This window comes from Schistocerca gregaria, chromosome 9 (genome assembly GCF_023897955.1).
Source record: "Schistocerca gregaria isolate iqSchGreg1 chromosome 9, iqSchGreg1.2, whole genome shotgun sequence".
NCBI lineage: Eukaryota > Metazoa > Arthropoda > Insecta > Orthoptera > Acrididae > Schistocerca > Schistocerca gregaria.
In genome coordinates this window covers 242,806,935-242,819,467 of record NC_064928.1, presented here as the reverse complement: position 1 = coordinate 242,819,467, position 12,533 = coordinate 242,806,935, and the positions used below count along the sequence as shown (strand labels likewise).

Genomic DNA, 12,533 nt, shown 5'->3' with positions numbered 1-12,533 from the left:
CTTCGGCCTTTGTATTTTGAGTGGGTGTGTAAAGTGGCGAAATCCAGCTAGCATCGACCCTCGTCGTGTTACAAATGTCGCGCAAGATGCTGGGAACTGTCCCGTGGCAGATGACAGATTGTCACCTCGGTTCCGACACGCCGGAGGCGCTGCGCCTCTCCTACGAGTGCTGGTTCTGCACAGAGAGGGTCTCCCGTTCCATCCTCGCTCATATCACTTATTCGATCAGAACGGAAACGTCTGTGTCACATGTCGATGGGATGGTGCACACTTCCATCAGTTCAGAATGGACTGTTGGCCTTCATATGCAGAAGTACAATACTCCTCCGTGTAAACGGATTATGCCTTTTTGTTGTGCCACAGTGGTTCTGAGCCTTTCTGAAACCACTAATCCTGAGTGCAATCAGACATCAGCTATTACCTCCTTCCCTCCCCTACATTATCACCAACTTTAGAACCTAACTGAAATGAAGAATCAAAGACTTTTCTTGGAACACATTTATTTTTAAAATGATGAAAGATGAATAATGATGAAGGAATTCAGTTCGTTTGCATTGCAAGTGCTACCTACAATTCCTTCTCAGATAAGAAAGCTGACTATCTAGACACTTGTTGCAAAACATACTTGCCCTGCATCACGCCTGTCCGTTGCGGAACTTACTCCGCAACCCATTTAAACACAAACTTCAAATGTACGCACCTTGCTCACTACTTGTGAATCACTTGGATGCTGCTCTCCCCGCTCCTCAGCTCACAGAAACTGAAACACTTCAGGCTGTCAACGCTTTGTGCCTCACCACAGCCTCTAATAATAATAATAATAATAATACTCTGTACAGGACACTAATAGCCCTTATATAGTCTTGCCGTCAATTTATTCATTTATCTGTTTCGAAGTGAGTAATGAAGCAATTTCTGGACTATTACAGGAAGTATCTAAAAGCTGGAGAAATTTTCATTTAGTTTTTGTTACGTATATGTCTCACTTTTATCGTTAGCGATATACAGGACAAACCAGAACACGAGTCTGTAGCGGCTGGCCTACGTGAGAAACCGGTAACCCGTACCGTATTAATGCTACTAATTGAGAAAAAGTAATTATTGATAACTTATATAATCAATGTTAGTCTTACAAAATTGTGATAATAGTGATGATATTTCGAAAATAATTTAGTTTCGTGACTGAAGTAGAATCGAATCTTTTTGTTTTTACCTCTCAGAAAATTTCATTTTACCGCTCAGGGAGCGATTACCCCCAGGTCAGAAACCTGTGCTGCAGCAGCTTGCTGCAGCAATATGGCGCCGACATTTTCATGTATACGAGGACTGCACATATATACCTGTAAACGAACAAAGAACTGATTACGAAACTTTATTTTTTCTAGATGATGATTGAAACCGGTATACGAGGGCAGTCAATAACTAAACCGGTCATCTTTCTGCTCAATAGGCCGACAACGTTGACAACAGAGACATGACTTGACTTCGTTGTTGTTGTTGGTCTTACAAACTTCGAAACGATGATGGGGAAGGATAAATGTATCAATTTGATGAATTAGTCCCTGGTTCCGAAACGAACGGATCGAAAGTTACAAACAAAAACCACTTTGATACCTCTGACAGGGGAATATAGTTACCGACAAGTTGCTGCGAAGAATGTAGGGTATGCAATCGTCAGAGGTGGCAGAATGGACCAAATGAAGAAAAATGTCTGGTAAACGTGAGCTCCAAACTGTACATCTGAGGGTCTCGGAGCACTTGTTCATCTTTGCTAGCGTGAAACACATCTCCTGTTTCAGCATACAGCTGCAATTTCGTTTTTGCAATGTATAGGCCGAGTCGACCCAAATAAATACTGCTCATCACAAGTTTCATACGATGCCTAATGTCAGCGGCCGGCCGGAGTGGCCGAGCGGTTCTAGGCGCTACAGTCTGGAACCGAGCGACCGCTACGGTCGCTGGTTCAAATCCTGCCCCGGGCATGGATGTGTGTGATGGCCTTAGGTTAGTTAGGTTTAAGTAATTCTAAGTTCTAGAGGACTGATGACCTCAGATGTTAAGTCTCATAGTGCTCAGAGCCATTTGAACCATTTTGAATCCCAATGTCAGCGGAGAGCGTCTGTTTACTTCCAGTTGCAAACGAAATGCTTGTTAAAGCGGAATTTGACGCAACCATTCGCCAGATCGGCCCAAATTACTATAGTGCGATATTCAGTCTAGCAATATGTACCGTCCGAGGGAATAAAATACAAAGAAAAACTAATACTCCAGCAATGCTTGATGTTCCCTTGGTTCTTCGGCATGATAACCTGATTGGTAGCTACGACTTTTTATTATTCACTCTTGCTGACATCATTTCAGCAGACCTGCCAACTTCCTCTGTGGAATTTGATTTCTCGAAGTCTGCAGTTACTAATGGACGTTAACATTCCAAAAGCAACATACAGTTCTCGCAATAAATATGATGGTTCTTATAAACAGCGTTTCTTGTGCTCGCGTTTTCAGTAACCGTGAATTATAAGATTGCTACAGTATTGACAGCATCACAATTAAATTGTTGATAAGGACATACAAGAAGTACTCTCTCGTCGTCTCAGACATTGTCACGGTCACTCTTACCCCTCGGCTCGCGAGGCAGGACCCACGACTCAGAAGAAACCACGTGATGAGCAGCGGGCCCGGCTGGCTGCGCGGGAAGGCGTGCCGTGCCGGGCCCTGGGGGCTACGGCGGGCCAAGCCTCTCCGTCGTTTCTAGGTACACAATACACACCCGAACAGCGGGTACTGCCACTCTCGTCGGCTGCAGATACGTTGCCCCCACCTATTTTAAAACATAAATTCAAATAGTAGATTGTCTAATTCGCTTCGGTGGTTCGAAAATTCCAGTCCAGTGTATCACTTCATCAGAGTGATGTTGCACTACAAGTGACTAAGTAACGCTGCTGCTTGAGGAACAGGGTGTACTCCAGACTCGGCAGGTCGGGCAAATGAGGACACGCCAGGCGTACTTTTCACAGTGTCCCTGTTGGCACACTGCGTCATCCGAATATCCCACGACACTAATTTTAGTCAGCTTTATCAAATGGACCCGTAGAATTCCGCTTCTACCCCCTTTTTTTTTTAAATGGGAAACAAACCGAGACTTCCCGTTCACACTTAGCGGTGCGTCAAAGATGTGATGAGCACTATTTGTGTGGGATGAATCGACAGACTGCAAGAACGAAACCGCAAATATCTGTCGAAGCAGCAGCAAAAGGAGTCTGACGACTCTTCGTAGAGACGTCCAGTATTATACACAGGATGAATAACCTAAAACGTGCACCGGAAATTTTGCGGAAATGGAAAGTGCTACTGATGTGATGTTCCCACAGAATGGATTGATAGTCAGGGCCTCCTATTGTTAGCTAATGAACAAATTATAATAATACTTAGAAAGTGTATTTTTATGCAAACATACACATTTTTAAATGGAACAATGCTTGTGACAGAAACAGACTGAAAGTGGGGTAAATTGGGTCAGTGAAGTCGAGTGTCTGTCGTTCACGATGTATTGTATTGCGTAGAGTTTCCGCACCGACACTTGTTTATACCGCTCAAACTGCGTAGTTGCTTGGTACGAAGTTGTTACGTTCTCTTGCAGTGTTCTTGTATGTTCCGTAAGTGCACTGTGGCTTGCTAGTCAGTTAATGTGTGACAGTCCAAGAGTTGGTCGTGAGTGGAAGATGGGATTCACCAACGGAGAGCGCTGGAAGAACACAGTTCGTTCTCGTGGGTTGCAAGCGATGAGGTACCCCAACAGATGTCAACCATATCGGCAGTTATTTATGAACGTCTTCAACCAGTTACATAGAAGTGGGTCGTGTAACACCTAGACAAATTAACAGTGACGACAGAAGATGGAGAAATTGACGTTCTTGCTGCTGTTGCAGTTGAACTGCGGGTCGGCTGCCGCGCAGTCTCACGAGGAAGTGGCATGACTCAGGCAAGTGTCCTACATAGATTCCATCCCTGTCACACCTCTCTCCATCGATAGCGGTGTAGAAACAATTATCACAATCGTGTTAACTTCCATAGATGGGCATCGAGACAGGGTACTCCAAATGTATCATGTATTTTGTTTAGTGGTGGTGCCACATTGTCCAATCATGGCCAGGTAAACCGCCGAGCCATGCACTATTTGTTCGTAGACAATCCCCGTTGGCGTCATCAGATGGAACGTTAGCATCCGTGAAACATAAACGTATGGTGTGGGATAGTGAAACATCAGTTCATAGGCCGACTTTTTACAGACGAAATAGTGAACGCCCACAAATACCGCAGCCTCCTAACAGCCCATCTTCCACGGATGCTAGAAGCCCTTTCTCTGCAGACTAGGAGGAACCTGCGATAAAAATATCATGGCTGTGAAGCTCGTAGCGCACGAAGTACTACAGTAAGTCTTCATCAACTGTTTCCAAATCGGTGCTCTGTATGAAAAGGACCTGTTCCCCGGCCGCCCAGTTCTCCGTATTTGACGAGTGTTCACTTTTTTCTGTGGGGAGATCTGAAAGACAATGTCTTCAGGGACATAGGAAATGTACTCAATGATATACAGCGACCTGTTACTGCAGCCTCTCTGGACACCTGCTGAAATGCTAGTATGTGTGCAGCAGTCGTTCCATACCAGACTGGAAGCTTGTATTGCCGCTGCCGGTGGTCACTTTGAACACAATTGGTAATGACCAGTTGTCTCGTTAACGGTCAGAATCCACATAACTAGTGTGCACACTTGTGTTGTTCTTTAGTGTGCACTGCCGCAGCTATTGTACGAGTGTGTGTGTTCGAACTTTCCAGAATACGGTACCTCTAAATGATTCGCACTAGAATCCTGCAACAGATTCCACTGACATTCTTATTTACCGTACTTTTAATTTGTTAGTGTCAGTAGGCATTGTTCCGTTTAAAAAGTGAATGTTGGCACAAAAAATTCACTTTCTAAGTATTATTTCAATCTGTTGATTGGTTAACTGTGCGAATCCCTGACAACCATCTCATTCAAAATGTCAAAACCGCATGTAAGTAACACTTTCCATTTCCGCAGTATTTGCAATGCAAGTTTTGGGTGATTCATCCTGATTCCGTGAAGATATTACAAACTTTTAGGGGTGATGGAAAACAGGATATGTATAAATTAGAGGTAAGGTACCCTCGCCTAGAAACGTCAGACTCAGAAGCCACACGGGAAAATTGTTCTGGTACCTCTGACAACGGATTAAGTGTACCAGATTGTAGGCTAGGAAATTTTAGAGGGTATGGTATGGACCATAAGAAGAAAAAAGGCTGGCAAATATGAGAAATAAAACACATATTGCAAGAGATGTGAGCTCTTCGTCTTCCTTACTGCGAAACAGATCTATTTCACTGGTTTCCATATGTTCGGAGAAGGTAGTACGGTCCAAAACAGTAAAAAAAGTGTCCGGTAAACAGGGCTCTAAAGTGTGTACCTTAAGAGGTATGGTATATGATCAGCAGTAGATATGGATTTCGCAGTAGCTAAGATGAACAAGTTCTCATAGCTCTTAAAGTATGCGTTTTAGAACGCATGTTTACTGTATTTTTTTCTTTGTTTGGTCCTTATTACCATCTCTGAAAATGGTCAAACCTGGAATCTTAGCAACAACATTACCAGTCGCACTGTCAGAAATATCATAGTGATTTATACATATGACTTCCGAATCAGGGTCCCTAGCCTCAAACTAATACATTTACCATTCTCCATGATCCCTGGAAGTATATAACATCAGAGCAGAATGTTATACCTCAAACAAAAGGTGCAGTTGGCCCTACATTTTCCTGCACACATCTTTGAAACCACTTTTGGTCCCTCTCCTACGTCCCCTACCCGCGACCAACCCCTCCTCCCCTTCTATCTCCTCCTCACCACCTCTCTGCTGATCTCCTCCCTCTCTCCACCTATCTTCCCGTCTGCTCCTCCCCCTCTCTGCTGATGTCCTCCTTCCATCTTCTGCCCATCTCCTCATACCCTCTTCTCTCCCCCCTCTGCCCATCTCTTCTTCCACTCTCTGTTGTCATATTCGCCTCCTCTTCTCAATCTCTTCCTCATCCTCCTCCTCTCTCACTTTTCCGTCCTGCCCATCTTCTTTCTGTCCATCTTCTCTTGTCCCCATCTTTGTATTTATATGCTCCTGCCTCCTCTCCATCTCTTCCTGCCCCCTCTCCCTATCTATCTCTACCGCCCCCTCTCTGTTTGGACCTCCTTCCACCCTCTCTGTGTCTGTCTGCCCGTCATTTCCTCTCTCCATCCCGCACTTCCTCCAACTGTGCCCCAACGCACCTGTAGCCCCTGCTAAACAAATCGATAAACCAGGTGGTCACTGTAGACACACCACCCACAACAGTCCTGTCATTTAGGCAGCCTGTGCATCATGGGCTTGAAAGCCTTTTGCCATTGATGTGTAAGCTGCCGTACAAAGTAGGTCGATAAGGCATGCCGATGTTATTCCCCACACCATGCCTGTCACGCAGAGCAGCATATATGCCAGGGAATGGAGAAAAACACGTCTTTCCACATATCTACACTCCTACTTTAGCTGGAAGGTTATGCACCCCATAGTGCTGATACTGGTTAGGCCTGCTATTTCTATGCTCAATTTGGTTAAATCGATCCTGGGGTTTGGGAGAAAATCCCAGAGATAAATAAATACATGCATACATACATATACTCTACTTTATATATTTGAAAGAATACATATAGAGTAGTGACAGGATAATCAGGCACGGTTTACAGCTTTGTGTGGACTTCACGTGGGATCCACAGCACTCATCCAACAGTGGTGTATGGCACACTCAGCGTACCAGAGCAGGGAGGCTGAAAATTCCAGTTTCTGGCTGAGCTTAGAACCTCGTCCTGGTTGGAACTGTCTTTTTTCTTCTTTTTTTTTGTCATTAGTCTTCTGATTGGTTTGATGTGGCCCACCACTAAGTGCTCTCCTGAGCCAACCTGTTCATCTCACAGAAGCACTTCCGACCTACATCCTCAGTTATTTGCTGGATGTACTCCAGTCTCTGTTTGCCTCTACAATTTTTACTCCCTGCAGCTCACTATAGTACCACTGAAGTCAGTCTACGATTTCCTAAGAGTTGTGCTGCCATCCTGTCCCTTCTTATTGTCAGCGTTTTCCAAATATTGCTTTCCTCGCCAATTTTCTGGACAACCCCATACCTTACCTTACCAGTCCGTTCAATTCTCAGAATTCTTCTGTAGCACATCATCTTAGTTGCTTCGACTCTCTTCCTTTCCAGTTTTTCCACAGCCAATGTCTCACATATTTCTTCCTCAAATTAAGGTCTGTGTTTGATACTGTTAGCTGAAGCACATATCTGACATACAGCCCCAGTATATAGCAGGAATACAGCCTCATCTGGGACGCTGGAGCCAGAAGCCTTAGCCAGTATTTTTCTGTTTTTTCTTCCTTCTTTCTGTTCGGTTCTTCGTCGTTTTTCTTCTGCAGTTTTGCACGGATGTCGCGTGACACTTCTCAAGTTTCAACACTGAGAACTTGACTCAGTCTTTCTATTACAGAGCGTGGCCAGGCCCGAGACGGAAGACACGGAGGTACCGAGCCGGCTGACCAGTACACCTGCGGGGACTGCCCGGCGCCTGCTGCTGGCTGCCGACGCGCGGCAGGGGGGAGCGTGCTGCGTGCTGCGTGCTGCGTGTGTGTGTCGTACTGTGTCGGCTCACTTACCATAAAAGTTATGGAGTATGACAGTATTTAGATTATTGTGTAAGCAGATAACTACCGCCACGGGGAGATTATCTCGCCAAGATTTAGTAGAGTATATTGTTAAGAGTAATGAAGTAAAGAGATTTAGCAAGACAACGTGTCCGTACTGCAAACAGATGAAATCACTGTTGGAATCTTTAAGCGAACCATATTTTGCTTCTCAAGTGGATCAACAGCTAAATATACTATCCGTTCAGAATTTTTTGGCAAAGACAAGAGTTCCAAAAGTTTTTAATAGAGGAATGCATGTTGAAGCAGACAGTGCTGCAGCGAGGCACGGAGCTGGGGCTTCGGGGGACGTGCCTGAGGGTAGCCGGGAAAAGGGAAAGGGCACGTACGATTTGGTGGTGATCGGAGGTGGATCGGGTGGCCTCGCTGCAGCCAGTGAAGCGGCAGAGTTGGGGCGGAAAGTGGCATTGTGCGACTATGTCAAGCCTTCACCCAGGGGGACAACCTGGGGCCTCGGAGGTACGTGTTCCAATGTGGGCTGCGTGCCCAAAATACTTATGCACAGAGCGGCTATGCTCGGAGTTGACATCGGGGAAGCCGCACCGTATGGTTGGAGTCTACCTTCAGATAAAATCCACGACTGGGAAACATTAGTGGAAGAAGTCCAGGTCTTCATAAAGTCCACAAATATTGCAGCTCGAAAAAAATTAGTAACTAACAAAGTTGTATATCATAATGCTTTCGCTGAATTCGAGAGCGCTCATCGCATCAAAGTGCGAACTGCTAAAAACGAAGTATCAACTCTCACAGCTGAAAATTTTATAATAGCTGTTGGTGGCCGTCCACGGTATCTTGATATACCTGGTGCAAGAGAGTATGCGATAACATCTGATGATCTTTTCTCTTTGAAATACAATCCTGGAAAGACAGTAATTATTGGTTCCTCATTCATTGCACTTGAGTGTGCTGGCGTTTTATCCGGATTAGGTATGGATGTAACTGTTCTCGCTCGATCAAAACTGCTGGAGCGCTTAGATCAACACATGGCTGAAATGGTTGCAAAATACATGGAATCCCATGGAGTAAAGTTCATCAGGAGGTGTGTCCCTACTAGCATTGAAAAGATTGGAGATGGCACTCCACTTCTTTTAAAGGTTCATGCGGCAAAACGTGATAGTGGAGATCCATTTGTTATAGACTGTAATACTGTTTTACTTGCAACTGGCAGAGTACCAAACACCAGAAATATGGGTTTAGAAAATATTGGAGTAACAATGAATAAGTCGACTGGAAAAATCATAGTGGATGAGGATGAACGTACATCAGTCCAAAATATATTTGCGATTGGAGATGTAATTGATGGAAAACCAGAGTTGACTCCAGTAGCCATTAAAACTGGAAGATTGTTGAGTCGGAGATTGTATGGTGGTGCATCGACGAGGATGGACTACACATTAATCCCAACAACATTATTTACTCCATTAGAGTATGGTAGCGTTGGTCTCTCTGAGGAACTTGCTATTGCCCAATACAGCAATGAAAATATTGAAGTATATCACTCTCACTTCAATCCGCAATATCAGGCTCTAACAATGAAGGATGAAAGCGTACCTTACATGAAAATAGTGTGCTTGAAGAGCGAGCAGAATAGAATTATTGGCTTCCATATATTTGGCCCACATGCCGGTGAAATTACTCAGGGCTTTAGTCTTTGTTTGAAACTTGGAGCAAAGCTGAAAGATTTACAGACTCTTGTGGGAATTCATCCAACTTGTGCCGAAATTGCGACATACCTATCAATCACCAAATCATCTGGAAAGAGTGTGCTCAGGACATTCTGCTGAGGTTAGAGACGCTGCCACATGCAGTAATGTGACTGCCATGTACAGTCACGTTAGCATGTGGCAGCCTTTCGTCTGGAGAATTTCCTATGGGGCCGAAATGATGAGAATGATGGCATTGTCATAAACCTCAGTGGTGGACATTGCTTGATGAATATCATTAAGCGGACCCACAGGACGTTGTTCTCCTCCAAGACAATATTATAAAGCATCAAATATGGTTGAGCGCTTCTGAAGAAAGCAGTCACTTGTAAAACGATGGTGCATTCTACTTTGGCAATTTTACACTTCCTGCAATGATCGTAAGAATACGAAGTATTAAATCCGAACACCTTATCGCTGTGAAAATAACAGTTTTAGTGCAAACTGATGTATAAATTATTTCAACCTTTTTAACTCTCATTTAAACTGGAGGTATAGAGTATAAAGTGTATTTAATATCTTGTTACCTCAAGTAAGCTCTCATACTGCAGCTGCGTCCGTAATTTCGATGTGTTAATTTCAATACTTGGCTTTAACATAGTTACACTTTCATATGTTCAGATGGAATAAAAGGTTCTAAAACTACAAAAAAGAAATTTTCATGGCCTAACTGACAACACTACGAGGGGAAGATGGCTGTGCCTTGAGCCTGTGACTCACCCTATTCATGTTTTATTTTACTGAATTTGTCATTTGTGTGGGCGTAGCGCCAGTAATTGCTTTACAACTATTCGAGGTACTTGAATTCAGTCTTTGCAACTATGTAATATGTATTGTTGTTCAAAGGAAGCTTATCTTCCCCTGTTTTTATACAGTTTAGAGTGTTTACTGATCTGGCCGTATGCCAGTATGATTGTAGGATTTTCAAAAATGTAAGCAATGCAATTATGATACAAAATTAGGTTTGTTTTGCGAGCATTCTCCTGAATTGGGTCAGTACGATAAGACTGATTACCAGACAAGAGAGAGTGAATAACATTTTACTTGTTTCTCATATTTCATCGCTGACCCGTGATGATGGCTCGAAAGCAGTATTTATTTTGTGGAAGTGAACGCTTAATCTGTTTTCTGAAGACATGACTTTATTCAATAGGAAACGCTTACCTGATGTTCTACAAAATATTATTTATTTGGTTACGAATAGGATTTTGGCCAGTAGGCAACTGAATGCCACATACTGCTTACACAGACATTATTCGTACAGGTCGTACGTAAAATGACGAGATGTGGAATGTTTAGAAAAGAAAGTTTTAATAAAAGGAGGTGTTAGTGGAAGCTATTACGCTGAAAAAAAGATGTAAAATAAAGCTGAATTTAGAATTGTAATCTAGTATTCGCACAACTGAAACTTAAGTTAACACAGAAGAAAAAAGGAAATTGTCAAAATTAAATTTCAGTTGCAAAGGTATCACAGATAGCCGTACCATAGGTTGAACCACAGCGGAGTATTACCTGTGGAGGGGGCATGCTGACCGGTCTTCCGCCCTTTTGAGCAGCAGTCAGGGTGAGCTGACTGCTGTCTGAGAGCAACCTGCGTGGCCTTGCCGTGCTGCTCCAGCGATCGCCTCAAAGCAAGGGGGAAATAGAGGTGGCATGCAGGTAAAATGTGTGATTTAATGGCGATGCCACGCTCTTCCATTCCTGGTCACTGTTTGCGCCCCTCTGTGCGTCTGCACCTACTTCGCCACCCCCTCGCTACGAACCTGTTTCCCAGATCCCGTTCGTGCACTGCAACAAATCATTCACGAAGTAGTTGTCGAGCTACTTTGTTAGTTACATGCTCCAGAGATCATCTGAACGGTTCTTTTATAGGAATTACATGAACGTGTCAGGTTACAAGTTATGTATACGTGACCAGTGTCAATAATAATAAACACTTTTTTAATCTTACTCAATCAACTACACTTCAAACATTTGTTTTATTTCATTCAAATTGGTTTTTAAGTAGAAATTCGTCAATGTAATTGCGGAGATGTCGATGATAAATGGTATTAATTTATGCTTAATACTTGTTTTGCTTCCTGTCCGACATTTTATTGTACTGGGCAAATCATTAGAAATATTTGTTGCTGCACATTGAACTTCTTTCTTAGTCACTGACGGTTTTAATAATAGGTGATAAAGATCAGTCTTGTAGGTATGGACATCACTCTCCTAAAATCGTCATGGATTACTTACGACGAATTTCATCAGCGAATATAAGTATTGTGATGACGCGCTTAAAACACTTAAATCCTTGAAGAGGCACTTACATGCCGGCCATCATCGATGACCACATGCTATTCTCTTGTGCTATCAGTATTTCCTCTCTAAGCGATGACCGATACCAGACAGTTATTCCACAAGACGTTATTGGGTGGAAGTACGCAAAAGACGGAAGGAGGCCGATTCATTTGTTTTCAAGATTATAATTACAGGAAAAGGAGAAGTAGCTGTACTTAATTGTTTGAGAAGCTCAGTAATGTTCTTTCCTCATCTCAAGTTTTTATCAGTATGCACACCCAAAAATTTTGAGCAATCTACCGTATTTACTGACTCCTGCTCACGTCTTACATCAGTTGCCCGTGCGACTATTTGTTGTACAGAACTGAATAAAATACGTTCTTTTCAGAAATCAGGGATAGTCGATTTTCTGAGAACCACATAATAATTCTCTGAAGAATCATTTACCATCTATTTTGTTGCTTTCTCTCTAATTTATTATCACACTAGTATCGTCTGCAAGTTTCTGAAAGTATTTGTTTGGAGTGTAGCCATGTATGGAAGTGAAACATGGACGATAACTAGTTTGGACAAGAAGAGAATAGAAGCTTTCGAAATGTGGTGCTACAGAAGAATACTGAAGATAAGGTGGATAGATCACGTAACTAATGAGGAGGTATTGAATACGATTGGGGAGAAGAGAAGTTTGTGGCACAACTTGACTAGAAGAAGGGATCGGTTGGTAGGACATGTTTTGAGGCATCAAGGGATC

The 12,533-nt window shown here is 43.2% G+C and overlaps 1 protein-coding gene across 1 annotated transcript; it reads left to right on the top strand.

Moving 5' to 3' along the window:
* The first annotated feature begins 8,029 nt into the window (after nucleotides 1-8,029).
* Nucleotides 8,030-10,149, top strand: LOC126291538 (thioredoxin reductase 1, cytoplasmic-like). Its single transcript, XM_049985039.1, has one exon. It carries the CDS (start codon nucleotides 8,030-8,032, stop codon nucleotides 9,578-9,580), a length of 1,551 nt encoding a protein of 516 aa, XP_049840996.1. The 3' UTR covers nucleotides 9,581-10,149.
* The last annotated feature ends 2,384 nt before the right edge of the window (nucleotides 10,150-12,533 follow it).

Coding starts and splice junctions, on each gene's coding strand:
- LOC126291538 (XM_049985039.1), top strand. CDS start 8,030: ATGCATGTTGAAGCAGACAGTGCTGCAGCGAGGCACGGAGCTGGGGCT.